The 23348-nt window shown below is 44.0% G+C and overlaps 1 protein-coding gene across 1 annotated transcript; it reads right to left on the bottom strand.

Annotated features, from left to right (window-relative positions):
• Nucleotides 1-257: 257 nt before the first annotated feature.
• Nucleotides 258-6402, bottom strand: CNGA2 (cyclic nucleotide gated channel subunit alpha 2; the record flags this gene model as incomplete). The annotated part of the gene is made up of 6 exons (XM_080910523.1): nucleotides 258-1657; nucleotides 1934-2040; nucleotides 3544-3651; nucleotides 4677-4847; nucleotides 5702-5797; nucleotides 6290-6402. The coding sequence occupies 6 exons, from the start codon at nucleotides 6400-6402 to the stop codon at nucleotides 258-260; spliced, it is 1995 nt and encodes a 664-aa protein (XP_080766649.1).
• Nucleotides 6403-23348: the final 16946 nt, after the last annotated feature.

Below are 23348 nucleotides of genomic sequence, written 5' to 3'. Positions count from 1 at the left end.
CAATTTAGCTATTCTGATTCCTTTCCAGACTTAGGAGAACAAGCTCTTGGAAATTCAACCCACATGATCTGCATTGTCCACAAGCTTGGCTGTTAGCTGGACTTGGAAGGGGACTCCAAGATGTAGCCAAAACCTTAAGCCTCAGCAAGGCTTTGGAGAGAGTTCAGAGGGACGTGAGCATAATGTGTGTAAATTTGAAGCTCTATGCAGCACTTCTAACTCCTGGGGTCAAAGCAAGGCTGGATAGGCACCTATGGCTATTCAGCAGCAGCTGGCTCAGGGGTGTTTATCCCATCTGATAGGAAATCATCGCCATGGTTCTGTTTCATCTTGGTCTCCAGCACTGTGATGCGCTGCTTGAGTTTCTGCTGAGCCCCAGTGTACTCAGCAAGCAGGCGGGCAAAGCGAGTATACAAGGTCTCCATGTTTGTCTCCAGCTGCTCCAGCTTCTCCTGAACATCTACCTCCATGCTAGCTGCCACTTCATTCTCATCCAGGAGACCTTCCTTCATCAGGATCTCCCTACCCCGTTCTTCCAGGACCTTCTTGGCATCAGGATACTCAGTCACAGCTTCCATAAGATCATCCTTAGACAAGCAGAAGAGATCTGAGTAGCCCAGACTACGAATATTAGCAGTGCGCCGATTGCCCATTTTGCTACCTTTAATGTTAAGAATACTAATCTCACCAAAGCAGCTCCCAGCTGAGAGCAAGGCATACTGGGTCACACCATCATCAGCTACCACTGCCAACTTGCCCTCCTTGATGATGTACATTTCCTTGCCAATGTCCCCCTTACGGCAAATATAATCTCCAGGACTAAAGACCTGAGGACGAAGCTTCAATACCAGTTCCACCAGCAGGCCAGCTTCACAATCCTGAAATATGCGCACTTTTTTCAGAGTGGACAAGTGAACATTAATGGCTATCTCAGCCCTGAGCTTTGCTGGAAGGTTCTTGAGGACTTCTCTTTCATCTACTGTCTTCTTATTGGTCCACAAGTAGTCAAACCATTTGATGACCTTGGCTTCCATGTCTTTGCTGACCTTTCGGAACTGCATGTAGTGTTTGACAGCATCAATCTTGGCCTGGAACTCTGCTCGTGTGGCATTCATGTTGGAGATCATGGAGCCCACATTTCCCACAATAGTGGCAAAGATGAGGACACCAATCAGGAAGTCAAAGATGACAAATAGGTACTCCTCATCCTTCACAGGAGGTGGTGTCTCTCCAATGGTGGTAAGAGTCAGTGTCGACCAGTAAAGGCAGTAAATGTACTCCCTAGCCAGGTAGCCATATTCAGGGTCAGTAATGTTGGGGTAAACCCAGGTGTCAACCCCAAAGCCAATGGACTTAGAGATAGCATAGTAAATACAAGCATTCCAGTGGATGATGACCAAGATGTAGAGGACCAAGTTGCTGATTCGGAAGATGTTGGGGTAGCTGGTGCGTGTCTCAGTGCGGTCAAAGAACTCAAACATACGGGCAAAGTGTAATAGACGATTGAAGCGCACCTCAGGACTGTGGATACCCACAGCAAAGTAAATGAGGTCAGTGGGGATGATAGAAGCCACATCCAATTTGAACTGCAAAGTGTGGATATAGTTGTCTCGTAATTTCTTGGGGTCTTTGACCAGGAGCCCCTGTTCTAGAAAGCCTGATAGAGATATAAGCCAACATGTCACTTTTATCCTCAGTCCTATGTCTCCCTATAAGATAACTCTCAACAAGGAACAAACTGTTCACTTAGCCTTCCTTCCCACATTTCAAGGCAGATCAGAAGAACCCTAAGAAGGCCAGATTTAACCTCTATGAGAATGTGAGGCTATACTATTTAAAAAGGATTCTAGTCGAGGTCTGTCTACCTTCTTGGGTTTAGTTCTTTAAACTTAGGAGTCCAGCTGCTACCTGTGCATTCCCAGTGCTCACTCACCTGTGCGCAGCCGAATGACAAGGTCTGCGATATAGACAGTATCTGAGAAGTAGTCCAGCACCAGCCACACCACAAAATAGTTTCTCTGTAGATCACTGAAGCAGGCTCTGTAGGAGGACAAAGCTGGCCTTATTAATAGACCCCAGTAAGACGCTCTAGTGTCCTATGTTGTATACCCACATCTGCAAGGGAGAGTTTCATGAGACCACCAGGGATGTGGGGGAGTCACAGCTTAGTGACAAGAACTAGTGACTTCTACCTCACCTCATTACTAAATAGATATCACTGCATGTATATCACCAATAACCATTGCTCATCATCCTTGTGCTCTTGACTGAGCTCCAGAAACAGAAAGCATCTTTGTCATGACTACATGTCACGTGCCTGGTTCAGGTCTCCAGAATGAAAGTCATAAGTGGTGTAAGTTTAATAAAGAAAATGGGCATTAGAAGAACAACTAACTGGCTTTTGTATTCAGTCCTTCAGTAGAATCCTATTGAACACATAAAACCAGGATGAGACAGACTATAGACAGGAGTGGGGTTTAAACTAGAAGTGATGATACCAGAAAAGGTTTAGTGGCTATAGGGGCCTTGTATGAAGAATTGGCAAAAAGGGTTAATGAGTGAGAAGGGTCTAGGGAGGGGACAGAGGAAGGAAGAGATTTTATTATGTATTAGTCCAAGGGCAGAATGGTCACGTTTAGAACCAAACTCCCAAACAATGTGTAGAACAAACTGGACCACAACCTTCAGCCATACTGGGCCACCAAGAGATAGGGGCCTCTCTCCTGTTATTCCATTTGCCCAGAATGCCCTTTCTGCCAACTTTACATATTTGAACAGATTACTACCTCCCACCAAGCTCTCACCTAAGATCTCTGACAGACCCATTGTGATGGTTAATTTTCTACTAAGTTGCTACCTAGAGTCCCTGGTTCTACGTTGCTCATTTCTTTTGTTGCATGAATGTTTACATTCAGTCTATCTGATAACACTGAAAAAGCAGCGATTATGCCTGTCCTGCTTATCACCATACACAGAGTACTAAACCCAGTAAGTGTGCAGGCAAGCCTTGCTGAGTGAAGGACTGCCGTAGGGTAGCGTGCTGTGGGGACTGCTGTTCAGTCCAAGCTTAGTCGGCCTTGAAAATTAACCTTAGAGCTCTATCATTTGAACAATGGCAGCTATTAAATGGTTTTGAAAGAAAGAGTAATATAACAGGATCCTGCTTTCTACATAGAATATCAGTTGCAAGTGTGGCAGATGTGCTCTGTAAGAGTCAAGTGTACCTCCAAGGCACAGAAGCAAGACTCTCCAGAGAGAGTCTGGGAGAAGGCTTTGCCAAGGACTGCACTGCCATAAAATAGTAGCTAAAGATTCCATTAAAAGACCAGGTAAAGGAGCAACATGAAGACTTGGTGGTATTGTGACTAATGGAGAGCACTAGTGTAACAGAATAGATAACAGAATTGAGCAGGAGTCAACATTTAGAAAGAGCGCTGGGTTACTGCATACTCTCTGTCTAGAATTGAGATTGCTGTGATGTTAATCCTACTTCCTATGGACTAGGCATTGGTGACCCTCCCATCCAGACCCCTCCATGCTCACCTGGCCACCAACAGGCACCAGTTGTAAAGAACAGGCATAGCAATGACAAACAACCAACGGTAGTACCAGTCTCCGGCTGGGTCCAAAACAAACAGTTCGAATTTCTTTCTGAGGAGACAAAGAGAGTCACCAGGATGCTAGAACTCAAGGTTTCAGAAGCCAAAATTCTCCAAAATAAATAAATAAATGAATTAAGAAGATGTGTAGATTGAGGAGTATGTTGTGTAAAGGTTTCCCACAGCAAAACATCAGGCCTCTGATCCATTCTGATCACTGGAAGTTTCATTGCCTCCCTGTCTTCTGAAAGGGCCTTGCCCAGAAATCAAGCTCACAGATGGGCTGTCAGGGGTCTGAGGAGTATGTACCTCAAAATGGTAAAAGTGCTTTAAGTCTGTTCACAGTGTCCCTTTGTTTTTGGGAAAAAAAGAGAGAAACTCTAGGCTAGTTACTGTATGTGCTTCCTCCCCAGCCTCGAGTTCTGTTCTCTGGCTTTTAGCCCCCAAATCACTTTCACAGACGCTTGATCTCAACTTGGCAAGAACATTTCCCTCCACTAACCAGAAATGGTGAATGTTGGCCAGATTTCTACTATCATCTACTTACTCCTGGAACATTAGACCCTCCAATTCTACTTTTTACTTTACCCACCGTCCTCTTCTCAATAATCTGAGTCTCATATGCCTGGCACTCATACGTCTGATTTGGTAACTGCGGTGGAGCTGGGACGGGCATGGCTTCAATAGTACTTTGTGACTATGCCTCCCTGCTTGATCATCATCTACTGACTTCTGAAGCTAAGGCCAAGGTGGCATGCCCTTGGCTGAGCACCTCTTCTGCCCAAATTCACTCCATGTGCAAAAAAAGACTGTCTGACAAGGAAATGCCTATGGTGAGAAAAATATGTTCCAGTTTCCCACAGTAAGGAGATCACTGCTGCTCTGGAGGCCGAGGGTGGGGACAATGGAAATATTCAGGGTAAAAGGAAACATAGGAAGCCACCTCTCCCCAGTTCTTTATCTACTATCACAGAGCTGGGCATAGCCCTATACTGGTCCTGCTAATGGCTAGAATCTTCCATGGCAGATGTGGGAGCCTTTGGAGCCTCCTCCCCCCGTAGGCTAGCTAAGATGTACTTGGTGCCCTTTCCCTCGCCGTCCTTGTCGCCTTTGCCATCCCCCTGATGGGTTGTCACAGTCTGCAGCTCTGGCCCACGAAAACGCTCTAGGAAGGAGTCAGGCCTTGGTTCCTCCTCACGGAAATTCTTGTTGGCCCAGTCTCTGATGACCCCCACCAGGCGGACAATCCTAGAGGGAAAAAAGGAGTCTGTGCCAAAACAAACAAACAAACAAACAACAAACCAACTTGTGCTGTTTAAACAAGATCTATACAAATGTGTTACTGCCTATTGAGGGAGAGGAGAGAAGAGGGAAATAGATCAGGCCATGATTTCCTCCTGTATGCTAAGATCTGGAAAAAGGCCAGCATTGTGGGCAAGTCTTAGGACTCCAGCATGACCTGAAGTGCATCCTGTGGGGGGAGGATGGCCTTCCAAAGATTTCCTGTGTAATGTGACTTTTCAGTCCACTGTGAGGCACAAACAGGAGATCTTCAAGGCAAGATAGAGATTGTAAAAAATATCAGGAGAAGCCAGTACAAAGCCTGTCCCAGGCTTCCTGATTTCCCTACAAGGCCTACTACTTTGAGACCCTACATATAGGTCCTTCTACTGTAAAGAATCTGCTCTTTCCAGTGCTAAGACAGCCCAATATGAAGGGAAGCCTCTTCTTCCTACTCTCAGCTTCCCTTGGAAGAGCAACTCGGTCAGTGCTTTCCAACCTTCCTAATGCTGAGATTGAGACCCTTTAACACAGTTCCTCTGGTTGTACAGACCCCAACCATAAGATTATTTTCATTACTACTTCATAACTGTAAGTTTGCCACTGTTATGAATTGTAATATAAATATCTGATATGTAGGAGATCTAATGTAACCTCTGTGAAAGGGTCTTTCAACATGCCCCAAGGGGTCTCAACCCACAAATTGAGAAGCACTGCTCTAGAGTCTTATTTAAAAATCTAGTGCAGCTAACAGGACAGGCCTAGTAGCCATTTGACAGGTCCCAGGAACAAAAGCAGGTCAGTTTAAGTGGATGACTTACCTTCGGAAGCCACCCCTCCCCCTCCGTGGGGTATCCATCTCCGCCAGCCTTTGCAGTTCTGAGGAAGTGTCATCATCAGCTGCCACAGACTGTGGTCTGCAGAAAGAGGCACAGAGTTGAAACAAGTTCTCTTGGTATGAGTTGTCTTTCCTCTTAGAACATGCCTAATCATCTTACAGTCACTTTTGAAGATACCCTACAGCCAATGTAGCTTTGTTACTAAGTCAGAGCTCCAAGGAGGCAGTGTAGACGGTGGGTTATTGACAGTGTCAATTACCAATCTGAGCTGAGAATGCAGCTCAGGAGTAGAGTGATTTCTTATGATATACAAAATCCTGAGGTTCCATCTTAAGTCTGGCAAAAGAAAGAGAGAAAGAGAATGGGATAGGAAATGGGAAGAAGGGAATAAGGAAGGAAAGAAAGAAAGGAAGGAAGGAAGAAGGGTCTACGGCCATACTACCCTGAACACACCCAATCTTGTCTGATATCAGAAGTTAAGCAAGGCTGAGCCTGATTAGTCCTTGGATGGGAGACTGCCTGGGAAAGAAGAGAAGGAAAACAAAAATCACTCAACTTCCGTGGACTCACCTGCTACCTGCCCTGTGGTCATCTTTGCCATTGGCCTTGATAGAAGGAGGAGGGTGATGGTTATGGTTGTTAGCTGGAGAGCTCTTCACACCATTGGATTTTTCAGTCATCATCCATGTACATCCAGGGCTCTCACCTGACAAAGCAATAACCAGTGAACTCTAGTACCCATAGAGAGCAAGGGAGCTAGAGGGGCATAGAGTGAGAATAAAATAGAACCAGGTCCACTGACCTTAGTAGTTCATGTGTCAAAAAATTCACTAGGGTATAATAAAGAAAGCTACATTATGTAGTTTAGCATGGTTTAGATTTTAAATACCACACCAGAATGAGGGAGTATTCCCTTGGCCCTTACAGGCTAAAGAAATGCTGAGTTCCATGGTATAGCAATAATTATTCAGGGGGTTATAAAGTTTGTTTAAACATGGGAGAGTTGACATATCCACAGAATAGAAGGCATGTCCACAAAATAGGCTGAGAAAAAAACTGAGGAAAGGGCCAGCCAAAAGTTGTGTTTCTCACCACAGTTAAGAGGTCAGAGAACCTTAGAGTAGTTTTTCTGTTCTGAGGTTGATCTATATATACATCCCACTAGATGTGGACAGATGTAGTCAATATGCTCCCAGATTTCTCATGGCTTCTACTGCTGGACTCACAGCCATCTCTGACTCCACAACACTGCTGTAAATTCTCAGACCCTAGAGAGTTAAGTAAGTCAAGACTCCCACGATGAAATCGGGGACTGGGCAGGGGAAGGCTTTCCTTCATACTTGGATATGAAGGAAATACCAGGGGACAGGGGACATGGAATATCCTTCACAGTACAGGAGCCTACATGTAAGATACCAACATTGTCATCACATAGCCAAAGCTCCACTTAGAAATCAGGATGTGTGTGTAGGGCCCTATCCCTCAACCAGGGGCTGTACCTAACCTCTGGATATGGTGTCTATAGGTTCTCTCTCCCCTTTGTTGGGTATTTCAGCTAATCTCATCCCCGTTGCCCAGAACTGCTCCTGTCTAAAAGAAATGCAGAGACAAAGATTGGAGCAGAGACTGAAGGAAAGGCCAGCCAGATATTGCCCCACCTAAGTATCCATCCCATTTACAGACACCAAACCCAGATATTATTGCTGATGCAAAGAAGTGCTTACTGACAGGAACCTGGTCCCTGAGAGGTTCTGCCAGAGCCTGACCAATACAGAAGCATATGTTCATAACCAATCATTGGATGGAGCATGGGGACCCCAATGGAAGAGTTAGACAAAAGACTGAAGGAGCTGAAGGGGTTTGCAACCCCAAAGGAAGAACAACATCAATCAACCATAACCCCCAGAGCTCCCAGGGACTAAAGCACCAACCATTGAGCACACATGGAGAGACCCATAGCTCCAGCTGCTTATGTAGCAGAGGATGGCATTGTCTGGCATCAGTGGGAGAAAAGTCCCTCAGTCCTGTGGAGGCTTGATGGTGTAGTGTAGGAGAATGGTATGGTGGTGAGATGGGAGTGGGTGGGTATGTAGGGGAGCACCCTCATAGAAGCAGAGGGAGGGGAGATGGGATAGAGGGTTTGCAGAGAGGAAACTGGGAAGGGGATAACATCTGAAATGTAAATTAGTAAAATAACCAAATAAAAAAAATCAGGATGTGTAGAGAAACCTTTGTGCTGGCCTAGCCTGACTTAACACAACCTCCATTTTCCCCCGAAGATCTTTCTCTTGTAACACGGGAGATCTTGTGAGGACATATATCGCCACAGAATGTACTCTAGATCATGCCTGAACCCCAGCACTTGCCCTCAACTTTGACTTCTTTCCAGCCTCTTTCACCTCTTCCAACATCTGAAACTGTCACCAAGGTGATGGCAGTCACGTCAAGCAGTCTCAGAGATGCTCTCCTGGTGCTCTCTGTGGGACTATGGCATCAGGATGCTAATGAGGATACCTGAGGGAAAGAAACCAGCATCCACAAGTACTTGCATGGACCCTGGAGGCAGCAGACCATGGAGACAAAAAAAAATATTCCAGGCAATGGAAACAAATTCAGAGCCACTCACACTGATCAACTTCAGGGTTGGTTGTGTTGAAGTGCAAGCTTGCCTATCAGGTCACTATAACACATATCTCCCCTCTCTATGCTTTTGACATTAAAAAAGTATTCCTGTCCTGTGACTCTCTACAGATTCTCTACCCAAAACAGGCCTCCTATTTTTCTGACCCCCTTATGACTTCACCCAACCACACATGGTTTCATCAGAACTGTTCATTTTAGGGGAACCAGGGCAGGCAGTTAAACATTGCCTCAACTCACACAGTTAGCCAGGTGGTTGTTCTCAGTGGCACACTTTACAAAAAAAAAAAAAAAAAAAAAAAAAAAAAAAAAAAAACACCATCTACTCCCAAGGCAATTGTTCCCAACAGGTCTCTAATCAGCTTCCACACCCATATCTTTAGTTGCCTGCTAACCAGTCCCTCTGAGGGATGTCTAACCCTCAAAGCCCATATAACCCAAACTACATCTGCCAGATAAACCTATAAATTCACCAATTTTTCAGTTTATCATCTCCTAACAGGGCTTTCTTTCTGTCAAGTGATTCAAGTCAAAATACTGGATTTCACCATAATTATTTGCTTCCTTGATGACATCCAAACAGCATCTCTCAAGAGTTAATGCCTCTTCCTTCAAAGTATCAAGCATCTGCCCTCACCATGACTCCCAAAGCCTGTTGCAATAGGCTCTTAGGTCGACACTCACTGGGGTCTGGCCTAGACTCTGTCAAAGTTTGCCTGACAAACTCTGACAAACAAGAGTTACTCTTGTGCAAATTCATTTTTACATCATGAATGGACAAAAATGGAGAATAGTGACAGAAATCAAAATGGCTACATTTATGGATATCTCAAGTAGCTGACCAGAAGGAAGAGAAAGATGAGTACAGATAGAAGGCTTGAAAAGACACGAGAAGAGAGTTCCCGGGAAGACAGATGTCTCAAGGCCAGTGCCCAGTGGACTTCACAGAGAGTCTATGCTTCTGCCCCCGGAGATGAGAAATGGAAGGAAAGCTGGGGGAAAGATAGGTCCTTTGTGGGAGAACAATAAGAACAGCATCGAGGAATTATGTTTTAGGGGGTGATGAATAGGAGAAAAGGGACAAGAGATAGAACTGGGACTGTAATTGCAAGTCTGCAATTTTGGCTGAGAAGGGACAGAAACAGTGGGAAGGGAAAGAGGGCATAGGGTTGAGAAAGGTTCTCTTGTTAAAATTTATATTTGTGTTACCATTTTTGTCATCCTTTTTTTTTTACATCAAGGAGTTAACAAAGTAAGCTCTTATCAGTTTTGAGTTCAGTAGTAAATTGATTTTTGTGCTTGAGACCAATTCTATTTAGAAGTAGAGCCCATGTTAGGTGGGGTCAGGTGCCAGAAGAAATGAGATTAAATTTAGCAAGTGCATCAGGAAAGGCTACCAAAGGACAGTAAAGAAAGTAAGTCCTAGCTGATTTAGGTGTAAATGGAAAACAATGCACTTCTGCAAACTCCAGCATTGTAAGTGGAGTAGGAGAGGACTCCATGTCCAGAGGTGCCAGGCTGCCTTAGCTACAAACTTTGGAGAAGGCAAGATTTACAGTAGGAATGAAAAAGAGAATTCAAAGGACTTTAAGGACAAAAGTGAAACTCGGCAAGAAAGACATAGTTGCTGCAGAGGAGATAGTTGGACAGGGAGTCCCCAAGATCCTCAAAGAGTGGGATCCCCAAGAAAAGTGCTTTATAAACCTAGAGTAAAGCACATTGATGTCATTTTCAAAAAAGCCCAATTTCAATGAAATTCTTCTTGGTCTCTTCTCTACTACTTTGCTAGCTGGGTAACCAGGGTTATATAGATAACCAGCTTGGAACAAAGAATTTCTTAAACTTTGGCTGAAAGTATTTATAGAATTTCTTCAGAGTATGCAGAGTGATGTGAAAGCCAGAAAGACAGTCTAAATCCATCATAAACCAAGGCTAGAATGTTCTGGTTCATAGCTCACTAAAATACTCTCTACTGTTTAATTCTTTTATTCACGTATTTAGCACATACCAGTCACCCACTAGGAGACAGTCCCTATGCTGGATGCTAAAGCTAGAGAGGGTATTCTAACAGAGTCTACAAAACATCAGAGTTGTTCTGAGATGAACTAAGGAGACAACAAAGGAACACAGTCCATCTTAAAAAGTCATTCTGTTCCTGTACTATTCTGTTTCTGAGCAACATATCAGTACTTATTCCCTCTCTCCTTGAAATAGTAAGCTCTCCCAGCTCCTTTCTCTCCTCCTTCTCTAACCACTGAGTCCCACATTCTTTGAAGAGTTGTCTCCCTCTTCTCAACACTAAAGCTTCAGTTGTTGTGAGTTCAGCCCTTCTTCCTTTCTATCATTTCTTCCCCAGTATGGTGGCTTTTAATATAGCTGAATGACAGTGACTTGAAAACCTCTAATACTAGCTCAACCTCTTCTCTAAACTTCAGTTTGACCACCTTACATAACCATTTTGATGTGGAAAAGGCACCTCAGGATCAATATGTCTAGAATCAAGCTCTTGATCTTTCCCTCCAAACACTATCTTCTCATATGAATCTGCATCTCAGAAAAGGGAAAGCTGTTCTTCTACTAACGTGGGTCCAAACCATTTATGTTTTGTCCATTCCCTTGTATTTTCCCCAGTACACATTCAAACCATACAAGATCCACATTCTAAGCATCATCAGCTCACTATTTCTATCATGATTAATTTAATCCAAGCTACCAATTTTTCTTGGTGCTTGGCATTGTGGGTAATCAATGAATGAACTTTAGGTAGGTCTATCTCTCCATCTCTCATTTATTCACCTCATGCTTCTTTTACATTAGATACATTACTTTAAAAGAATATACAACTCTTTTTTGGGTGAGATGGAGTCACAGAGTTTGAGTATACCCTCCAGAATGCAATAACCATAATTAGAAAATACAAGATATGAAACAACATTTTGCAAGACTTTAAACATTAGGCAACAAATAGCAGTAATTCTTGGGAGGAAGGAAACAAATAAAATAAGCCTTGTAGTCAACACTCATTTTGCCTGTGATCTTTTAGGCCATTACAGAGGAAGAAATGAAAGTGAACTTTAATGGATTCCCCGGGTCGAGGAGAGAGCAGACTCTAAAGAGACCAGAATAGCAAGGGTTTGCAGAGCAGCATGTTGTAAGAGGAGACAGACAGACAGAGACAGACAGACACACACACCGAGAAACACAGATAGAGAGACATAGAGAGATAAAGAGGGAAGATTGTAAATAAGCTGAATATGGAGTCCTAGCTACAGGTCTTAGTTTTCAGAACAGGAATAATGCCACCTGTCAGATTGGAAAAACCTAATTGCTTGCAGTATCTTGGTTACAATGCCAAGAAAATCCTTGATTAGTAGTAAGGAATGTGTAGTCCCTACCACTGAGTAATGTGATACCATTGAAAATTCTTAAAAGTAAAATCCAAATGCCTTATATTCTTCCCAAGCAACTAAAATGCAGTTTTAAAAGGGCCCCAAAATGTTATAAAAATAGCCAAGAGTCAGGGACACACCTGCTCCCACTGTTAGGAATTCCAGGAAAACACCAAGCAAACAGCCATAGCATACACGCAGAGGGCCTGATGCAGACATATGCATATCCTGTGATTGCTGCTTCTGCCTCTGTAAGCTGATGTGAGGCCTGCTTAGTTGATTTTTAGGACTTTGTTCTTCATGTTTCTCTGACTCCTACAATCTTTCCTCCTCCTCTTCAGTGCAGTTTCCCCAACCCTGAGGGGAGGGACCTGACAGAGGCCTCAAATTTATACTCTCTCCACATGGTGTCGGGCTGTGGGTCTCTGAACCCCCTGCCATGCGCTGCCAGAGGACGCCTCTCTGATGACTGGATGAGTAGAGCAGAATGTTATTTAGAATAATTTCATTGGCTATTTGTGCTTCATCCAGCCTTGCTATGGGAGAGTTGCTTTCTCTTACTGTATCTTGTTTTGTCCTAATTGGCTATCTCTTGCAGGTGTGCCTTTTTCTGAAGAGGAAACAAGGTAGTAGTAGATCTGAGAGAGAAGAATTGGAGGGGAAACTGTGAGAGATGTACTGCATGAGAGGAGGATCCATTTTCAATATGTGTGTGCATATGTATATATGTATATGTACATATATATATTCCAGTGTTCAATAAGGTAACATTCATAATGTATTGTATCTACATTAAAATGACAACATATGCCAATAATTTCTTCCTAATGAGAAGTAAACAAGTAATTCACTGGAATAAAAATTGGTGAATTAACAGACAACATTAATCGAAATTGCATTACCTGTATTCAAAAAATGTATGTTTTAATATGAAATATATGTGTTAAAGTTCTTATAGGACTCCTAGAGATTTAAAATACAATTTCTAGAATAAAAAAGCACCACAGTAGTATTTCAATGCTCATGGGTGATTGGATCCAGGGCCCTATTGACAGAAATATGATAATGCTTTTCAGGAAAGGTCTAGCACCGAAGTTGAATATAAACCATGCAGATTCTCCCATATTCCTTAAACAGTATTATAGCAAATTGTTGTATTGTATTTTATTTCACTGTATGTATATGGGTGTTTTGCCCGCATGTATGGATGTGCAGCACGCCATGCGTGCCTGCTGAGCACAGAGGTCAGATGAGAGTGTTGCAACCCCGGAAACTGGCATTACAGATGGTTGTGAAGCACCACGTAGGTTCTGGGTACTGAAGCAGGATCCTCTACAAGAGCAACAAGTGCTCTTAGCTGCTAAGTGACCTCTTCTGCCCCTTCACAACTTTAAACTGTTTCCAGATATTCTATAATAAGTCATGCAATGCCAATGCTATAAGAATCCAAGAAAAGAGCACAAATCAGTGGCCATAAAGTTTCCAGAAGGGAAGAAGTTTAAGAGATAATTTGAAAATTAGTTTCCAACTTTAAAAGCAAAGTATAGTTAACTTGTCCAAATTCATCGATAAAGAGAAATTCTTAAAAGATAATTTGTGAAATTAGGTATATTAAACACCGAGTGACAAGCATAAAGAATAACATTATGTGTCCAGTCAGTACAACACAAGCATCTCTGCTAACTTCAGGTTTCCCTTCCAACTTCCAATCAACATCTTTTCTCTGGTTGCCTGTAGGAAGGTATAATCTTGTCCCAAGTCACAGTGAATTTGATCATACCCCTCAGCTCTTTGATAGGCAGACATTTATGAGTAGCCAGAACTTCAAGATTTTTAACTGTCAGCCTTCAGAGGATGGCTTAACGTGCAACTTTCTCTGTAAAGAGATGCCCAATCTCTTCCTCTGTATGTCCAGTTTTCTACCAAGTTTCCCAGGCCCAATAGAGGCCATATCAAGACCATACTATCCTTATTGAAAGTACCGTTAATGTACTTCCTGGAGGCAAACAGCCTTACTTACCCAATGCTAGAACCGCCTCCTGAAAAATAGTGGTGAGAGGAAGGGAGAACACAAGAAGTGTCCTCAGTGGTGAGCAAGGGACGGCATCAAGGGCTGTATAATCATTACACTATAAGCAGAGGGGCATCAAGACAGGCTGGCCAGCACAAAGCAATATGGCGAACCAAGTAGAAGCAATGGATTTCCCATCAGGCAGCTGAAATCAAGGTCACAATACTGTGCATTTACCTTGTGTGGAGCCATTGACTTAAATCAATTTATTTAATCCTAAGGACAATCTCACTAGACTGGTATTATACTACTCACTGCACAGATTCTCGGCTATACAATCTGGCTCTGAAATACATTTAGTTACAGGGCTAACTTGGAAAATACATAATGCCAGGGAGTTATTATATTAGTAGCAAGGGAAAAACTAGGACCAGAACTTTACAAAGGGTAGCAGGATCTTGAAGTTGACTTTTGGGGGTGGAACTGAAGTTGCTGCCACCCAGGAGGAACAGTTGACTGGGGCTCCACTATGACAATAGCCAGGGGAGTTAAGAGTGGGAGGAGGATACGTGAGGTACTCATTACGTGGGCACACTAGGCAGGTGAAAGCCAGTGATGCTGAGCCCTCCTTCATTTTCATTAGTTGTTCTGAGGCCAGGCTGGGGACAATCCATCTGTGGAACTGGCACTGCCTGACTGTTCACAATGAATAAAACCCCCAGCATAGCATGTAGGCTTTGTCAAAGAGTCCTACTGAGCAAATGGAGTCACAGCTTATTCCTTTAACTAGCAGCTGGCACTTCTAGTGTAGGATTCTTTGGTATCAGAAATGCTTGTCTGCTCTGCCTTTTCCAAGACATACTTCACATCTTTACAGTAAAAGATGAGGGTGGAGCGACACACCGTGCACCACCTATGCACAGTCCATGCCAAAGGGAAAGCTGGATGCCAGCAATTGGATTTTTCCTGAAAACTGTCTTATCCTCATATTCAGGTACTTACAGGCTATCTATGTCTGCTGGGAACAGGTAATGGAGCCCTGGACATGTATATTCCAACCTGATATGACCGTGTACTTCTGAGATCAAGTTCCTGTCTTATCTCTCCAATATCTTGGGCTGAAAAAGACGTCATCTTTCCTCACATGTTCCTCAATCCAGAAACTTACCCATTATCTTCTATACCTCCCACGAAACTCCCAAATCTTGCTTGTTCTACTGATGAAATCTCTCTCCTTTTCCCCATCCATCCTGACTACTTGCTACCTCGGGGTTTATCTGCACCCTTGGCATAGACTTTAGCTTCTTGTTTCTCTACGTTTAGACAGTTAGATCCCCAGATTTTCTTTTTCTCCACCTTCCCTGACAGGTAAGTTGCTATGTGCACACCTGGGCCCAACTATCACCCCCACTTTGAAAGTCATGCAAAAAAAAAAAAAAAAACCTTCACCCTAAAAAGAAGCTTTTAAAATTGGGGACATTTCTGTCCCATTTACCCTATTTCTCTTAAACATGTTTCAGTTACAGCCACACAATAGAAACCTGATGTATAGTAGATGGTTGAATGAGTTAAAGAATGACTGAATGAATTCCCTCAACTTGTTGTGCACTTTTCCAACTTCATATCTTGTCTCATGCCTACTTGGCCTTGCATCTATATTATAAATTTAATGTCTTCTGATCATGGCCTAAGATGTTCTTGCTTTTGATCTACTACAGTTGAACCTCAACTTTAATCATACAGTTATGTGCCATGAAAGCTCTGTTTCATTCTCCCTAACTTAGTCTAAGTATTTTGGGGGCAGGCCTGAGTAACCCTCCAAGAGCCAAGAAAAGGCTGAAATCCTGGCGGCATTGCTGTACCATATGATCCCTCCCCTTACCATGGTACAGACAGCAACAGAGCTCCAAGATGTGCTATATGCCAGAAATACAGAGAAAGGCATCGTAGGAAGGTGTATAGGCTCTAGTCTCCTGCCTAGCTAAGCTTTCTGCCATTCTCTTCATCGTTCCTGTTAAATAACAAAGATTAGATGTCTCAGGGAAAGTCTTGTGGGACATCTGCTGCCACGACCCTCTTAGGGGTCCAAATATTTCACCTGGCTGATTTTATAGAATTTTTTTAGATTTTTCCCCTAGTAGCTAGTTACCTGTGCCCTGCTGAGGAGCCATACACAAGAGGGCCCTTGTCAATTACAGCTTTAAGTTCTGCAGGTTTTATCTTCATGAGTTTCAGCCCTATCTTTCATAGAATCCCCCAGCCCATGGGTACAGGGAAGTTGCACGCGTGCACACGCGCACAGACACGCGCGCGCACACACACACACACACACACACACACACACACACACACACACGCCTTTGCTCACCAATCAGATGATTTCAGAGTCCTGAGGTCAAAGTCAACATCTGTTGTTCTCTCCACACCAACTCCAATCAAAGAGAAGCTCTTGGGAGCTCATGGGCACTGAAACCTGCAAGGATTTCCTGCTTCTTCTGTTGCTCAGCCTGGGAAGGTTCACTGAGACCCCAACAGACAGCAGCAGCTTCCCAATCAGAGATCTAGCTCACGTTGTCTGATACCAGCCCAGGAATCCAACAGAGGGCCAATGGAGCACATAACCACAGCTAGGTGAGCTTGAGAGCCTAGCTCAGGGTGCCCTGGCCCCTGGAGGAGCCGTCTTCATTGTGGTCTGTGCACACCCGTGGCTATCAACAAGTGAGGACTAGACACTAGGCTGCCTGTCTGTGGAAGCTGCTTGTCTGGCCCCTCCCAAGCTCCCCAGGGGACTCTTCCTTGCACAGAGCAGATACAAAGCTTTCTATCTGGAGACTGAATACTGCAAGCTCATCGCCACCAAACCACTGCCTTAAAGTGCTGATAGAGTTCTAGGCAGCCCACCTTTTGGGAGGCTAAATGGGAGAAATCTGGGATAGAAGAGGGAAAACATTCAGAGAGGGAAAATTCAATGGATTTAGCCTCTAACAAGGGCTAGGATTTGGGGATTGAAAGTAAGCCTTTGGCTCCTTTTCAAGAGATCAGGATTCTAAGCTGTTCCTAGGTGTACTAGGTCCCTGCCCTATACCTTCCACTTCCCACAACCCAGTCTTTTCTCCCGTCCGTCCTCCAGCTGCTAAGAGGCCAACCCGAGAAAGAAATGTTGCAATATAAAGTTTCAGCTTTTGCCCAGGACTGGCTGTGACTGGGAATCAGACTACTGAGGAGGGCCCTGCTAGGAGCTTTCCGTTTCTACAACTGCACAGGTGGTTTTTGGACAACGAGGCTCTTCCAAAGTGGGTGACCATGAAATCTCTAACTGAAGTCCTGAAATTAAAGCCTAGTGCAAACACAGACACACATAAAATCTGCAGGAATAGCATGGAGATTTTGCAGGACACACTGTAAGCCATAAGGAAGGGCTTAGCAGGAGGAGTTAAGGGCTGTATTAACTAATGTCTAGCTTTTTCAGGAGACTGTACAACTGAATATTAATATGTTTTGAAAATGTAACATGGATGGAACATAATAAAGTGCACCAAAGGACAGTGGCAGTTAGAAGGACCATTCTTCAGTGGAGGGTTTTACATAGAAAGTGCTCCTTAAAGACCAAGTGTATAACTTATAACCTTGGACAAAATTGTTCTCTGGGGACACTAAATGGGCCTTCTACCAACACTTTCCTTCTGCTGGGCATCGGTGATTCAGAGGGCAGTGAAAACTAGGCCCTACACCCTCACAAGCCGCTAGGCAGTTGGATGCTGGTGTGTTCCTCTAATCCCAGGCCCAGGCAGTATAGAAGACTTTTGTGGGAATTAGAAGTGCCCCCTCCCCTGTTGCCAGGTGTAAATGAGTTTCTTCCCACATACGGCTTCTCCTTGGAGAAAGTTACATTTTGGGGTAGAGGGATATATAAGGGGACAAATGATCCTAATGTAAGGTAGAAGCAGGAGATTCTGTCAAAAGTCATCTTGTCCCTGTGGCTCTTAAGGAAACCTGCAGCATGTCTCAGTGCTGAGATTCCAGGCTGTCACGGAAGCCATCCAGGAAAGCTTTGACTGCAGTCAAGGTCTGCTCTAGGAGACCTCCTAGGTGGGACAGGCAATTAGAAGGAATCCACTCCTAGTCCTGTCAGAAGCAGCCAAGCATCCATATTGCAGGGCAGACATAGAGGCAGTCAGAGCACATGCAAGAACTCTGCCTGAGATCACCTAGCTCAGGAGGCGTTCCTCTAGGGGTCACCAGGCTGTTTGTTTGCAACTCTGCTAAATTGCTCCCAGGAGGGAGTCTTTGTTTCACAACATATTTTCAACCAGACTTTTTCTGCAGGCAGGTCTTGTCTGCACAGGCACAGGAGCACCCAGGTCCCAACGGGCCGAGTTTGGCCAGCCTGGCTATACCCCTCTCTTCCTTGGAGTTTCCCTATGGAGCTCAATTGGGACAGGATAAAAAAGGCACCTTTAGGATAGACTTGTGTGGAAAGACCTCTAGGTATCTAGCTCTTAAGCCCATCTGTCCCCTGAGATGGCCTTCTGCACCATCAAAGGCAGTGGGAGCACTGTAGTGATGTCAGGGAGTGCCACATGCTGCGGTTGTGTGAACAGATAGATTTCGCCAGCTAATTGTTTCTCTTAAGCATCCTCTCTCTGCATTGTGGATCCTAGCCCCTATACTCAGTTTTCTCCATATTTGGTAACACACATTCTCTTTTAGATAGAGAAGTACTGATAGATATGGCTGTCTGGGAAAATTCCACTTAGCTGCAAAAGTGATGTAAAAGTTCTAAGTTCCCACACCCCAGAAAGATTTGTCTTAGTTACTTTTGAGTCACTGAGCTCCTCTCACATTCGTTATATCATAGCCCTCATGAGCTAAGCATCCCTGAAAACAACTCACAAGCACATAGAGCTGGACTATGATGGTGTACATGCTAACTCCAAGCCAGTTGACAAGGAACCTTAAGGCTCTCAAATGTTTGTCAACCACTTAGTCCCAGGAAAAGAATAGCAGCCAGGCAAGCCTGCCCAATGGCTAGAGTATCTGAGAAGTGATTTCTAGGACTATGGATGTGAAGGGCATGGCTGTAACATCTAAAACTCTTTCAAAACATCATTCCTCAGATACTCAGTAGGAAGCAGGTCACTCTGTAGCCTAGGACTCAGGAGAACCTAGCCTACACACCGCTTTCTATGTCTTGCTAGAAAACCCCAGGGACGTGTTTTTCCTCTCAGAAACTCATTTTTCCCCCAGGAAAATGGAAAGATTTCTGGTCCTTTCAATGACATTTTTCTGATATGTCCTACAATCAATCATTGATAGGACATCAATTGGAAGGATTGTGTGAAACCTTGTCTGGACTTAAGACAGTCAATGTGGAGAATGGTAAGCAGTGGGGAACACCAGGAACAATATTAGAAACCCAGTCCCAGGTTGGGACCAGAGCGCTAGCCCCTCACGCCTTCCTAACCCTGCCATAAAGCATGTTGGATATGAAGAACTCCTGGTGCCAGGTTTTGCTGCAGTCATGAAGTGCTTATCGACCATGCTCTTTGAACAAAGACTTGAGTGGTATGGAAGCAAACAAGGGAGGATAAAAAGCCAGACCCTGCTCACAGAAGACGGAAGAGAAGAAATTCTGGGTGACAGAAGCAGGTGATAATACCTAATGCTGGTGTTTTTGTTGGGGTTGGCACCATCCTCCTGTGCTTTCAAAGGACTGAGTCCCAACCCAAACACACCTGTGTGGTGCTATCCAGTGATTGCCTAGCCTCCCAGCTGCTAAAATCTCACAACAGTGTGAGCTCGTCTCCAGGTAGGAGGCCTGAGCGAAGGTGTAAAATAAATCAACTGCTACCTGAGGGGTTGGGTTGCTGGGAGAAAGAAAGGAGTAGGCCAGGGTATGTCTGGAAGTGAGGAGTGAGAAGGGGATGCTCTATCAAGGTTTTGATGCATGTGAAACTTCACTGGAGAATCCAAATCCAAAGCCACAGGTTGGCTATGCAGACCGACACCAACAGAGTAAAGAGTACAGCCTCCTTATGATGCCAGGCCAAATCCTGGTCCTCAAGGACACACAGCTGCACAGAAATCACTTGCATCTGTGGAGGGACCAAAACAGGGCTGGTAAGCAGAAATCACTCTTATGAGAGCTTACGAAGATGACAAATGGCCAAGAAGCAATAGTACCCAATACTTCAGGTGCATACAACTGCTTCCTGACCTTGATGCTCACCAGTCTCTATGACCTCCCCCTGCTTATTCCTCCCCAAGAAGCCAGGAACAAGGAAGCTCGCTGCTCATAAGGGAATCCCCCTCTTCTCAGGGAAGTTGTCAGGAAACTCCTGGAGATGGGCATCACCATGGATATGCTCTCTTGACACCCGGGGCATCTGCACCTGATGTCCCTACAAAAAAAAAAAAAAAAAAAAAAAAAAAAGGAAACACCATTTCAGGTCACCCACTCAGCCCCCACATTGTGCCAGAATCAACAGCCCACCCCACTGGAGTCCCACGATGTCATATCGTCTTCCTACCCACCTGCACTATGCCTATTCGTAGTTTCTGCCTTGCATGCTGTGGCAAGGGATAGCACAGTGACTGGATTCTCTGACATCTGGTAGAACTTGTATATATTCAGACATCCTTGGAAAGGCCAAGCTACCCACTGAAGAAGAATGAAAACCCTCAACTTCATTTTAAGTAATTTAAAAGAAAATGCCATTTCATACCATGGAGATTTATAAAGAATTGTATAGTCACCCCTTGGTACTCATAGGGACTCTTTCTAGACCTCAGCACTGCAGTTACACAAATCAGCACATTCTCAAGTCCCTTATGAAAAATGTCATATTGGAGCACAAGCATATCTTCTTACATAGTTGAAATAATTTTTATATTAGTTATAATGTCTAATGAAATGTAAATGCTATATTTATACTATGTTGTGTAGAGAATCATAGCAAGAAAAAAACACTGAATATGTTCACTACAGATGCAATCACCCCACCTCCCAAATATTGTCCACCAATGGTTGGTTGACTCAACGGCTGCAAGAGCCATGAATGCAGACAACGAACTATAGGTATATTCTCCAGTCAACATGGTTGTTGGTATGCAAATCTCCAGCATTAATTCCCTAGAATTACACAGGTCAGTCCTGATCTTTTAGTGGACTATTCTGCTCCCAGTTGCTTTCTTGGCATACAAAAGCTTCCTCCTCCCAACAATCAACTTCTAACTATATCTACCATGGGCAAGTGGGAACCCCAAAGATAAGTACTCCCCAACCTAACCTAGCTACCATACATCAATACCCCTTTCTTGGGACAAGGTCTGGTCATATTCCAAAATGACTGGCCTGAACCAGATCCAGCAGGCTTTTTCTCTGCCCTTGGACTTCTTTGAATCCCCCTCTCCAAAGACCTGGATTCATGGTCTATCACTTCTAGAAAGAAGAACAAAGATTTCTATGAATACTGTTAAACATTACACCAGGACTTCCTAGATGCTGGAGACTGCAGGAAAAATGCCCCAAATGTTTAGAAATCATTCAGTACCCACTCACTTCGAACCCCAACCTATCTATTCATCTCTTCAACAATTCAGTACGTATTACTGACACTGGGCCTAGGATTCTGTAGAGTGATCACTGATCAACAGACAAAAGCTCAAATATCAACCAGCTCTGTATAAGGGAGAATAAGAAACGCAAATAAGATAAAAAATGTATCAATGTGAATTCAGATAAACAAATGATCCATGGATGATTAAAAACCCAAACAAACTACTATGACAAGAGAAAAGCAGGAATCTTTTCAGAAAAGCACTGAAAGTCTAAAAGAGGCAGCCAGCCTTCCAGACCAAGTGAACAGTACACACAACAGCTGTGAGATGTTGTAGAAGCACAAGAAATCCACTTGATTAACTATAGCAAAGGAGCCTCGTATGGGATTCTCACCTGGCATCACCAGCTGTTCTTCGCTTTGTTCAATGTTTCTAGTCCCCAGATCATCAGAAGTGGGCATTTCTAACTCTTCTTTAACACTAGATGAGCTTCTTGCCATCACCACCAGGTACTCATTTAAGTGTGCTCAGGGTAGAAGGCACAGAGAAGACACTTGGAAGCACTCCTCTTTAGGGGGTACAAATGCAAGGGACTTACACTGTCAGAAGAGGGTGGAGCCAGGTCTCCCTCTCTTTGCCCAGGCCTAGGATCAGTACCTTGTGACACCACTGTATCGTGTTGGAGGAGCTCATGGCCTTCTTTTCTGCTGCTGTATAAGCAACATAGGAGAAGAGATAATGTTCCAATACTTGCTGCTTGTGGAAACTGCTCTGATTCGTCACCCCTTGATTTTGCTACTAGTGGGTAGGTTGGACCCATCCTCCATCATGGTCTAGGAAGAGACACGAGCTGGCAGATGGCCCAAGTATCCATAAGTGCCCAAGTCACTGTCAGGTCCCAAGATTATCATGGTTCCCACAAGCCCAGCACTGCCTGATAATCTAGGGTACAACACTCTATCAGAGAAGAGTCTCTACAAAGAGCATCCTGTCTCCTCCAATGGCAGAGTCACCAGGCAAAGCAAATGACCTTCTCTGATCTTAATCCTGGGCAGGATGCAGGGAGGAAGAGGTAAGAGAGACATGCTGGGCTTGTATACGCTGATGTAAATTTCAGCCCTGCCTCAGTTTTCTTACTAATTAGACCAGCTACCTGTATCAATTTAGTCAGGTTTTGATCCCCAGTGAGTCCATCAGACACTCAGCTCTCAATATGTCTGCAAAGGTTTGCTTTACCTGTGACTATTATTCCTAGTAGACTTTAAATGAAGGGAGTGCCACTCAGCCAGGTGCTAGTACTCAACCAGTCTGCTCAAAGAATGCAGGGCAAACATTAAGGCTTCCAGGAAGACAAAACTCTACTCCAGGATTGCAGCAACAATGTTTGCCTGAGTTCCTACCAGCCACCTCCCCCCTAAGTTCCAGGAGCCAATTGTTTAAATGAATTCCTATATACTTACAAATCTGCACGTACATCCTGTCTGCTGTGTTCCTCTGTAGTGCCTTAGGCTGATATCATTATTAATGATCAAATCCTGGCTCTAAAGTCCCAGAGCCACTGAAGGAAGAAGAGGTTATGTGTCAAAAGAATCAATCACAGCTGGGCCCAGGTAGAAAGAGGAAGAGAGAAGACAAAAGGAGGAGCAGAAAGAAAAGGAGGAAGGAAGAGGAGGAAATAAGACTAACAAAGAGAATGGCTTGGCAACCCTACCACCACTAGCTCATGTGTTCAGCTCAAAACTAAAATGTGGGTCTCGATCACCTTCAGGAAAACCCAGGAGTGCTAGAAGCTGAGCCTACATTTTTGTGCAACCACAGTTGCCAGATCAAGCAAATAAAACTACACTAACCAATAAATTTGAACTTTACACAAGAAAAACATCATTATTGATATCAGAATTGTGCTCCATGCAACATTTGGAATCTACTTACACTAAAATTATTTTTAAATTAATTCAGGATCCAAGAGCAAATTGATAGCCTGTATTTTATTTGACAACCACGTCCTGTCCTTCCTTCTCAAGATCTC

Source organism: Micromys minutus (genome assembly GCF_963924665.1).
Source record: "Micromys minutus genome assembly, chromosome: X".
Classification (NCBI taxonomy): Eukaryota; Metazoa; Chordata; class Mammalia; order Rodentia; family Muridae; genus Micromys; species Micromys minutus.
The sequence above is the reverse complement of the archived record's forward strand: the minus strand, read 5'-3'. Positions and strand labels throughout refer to the sequence as shown.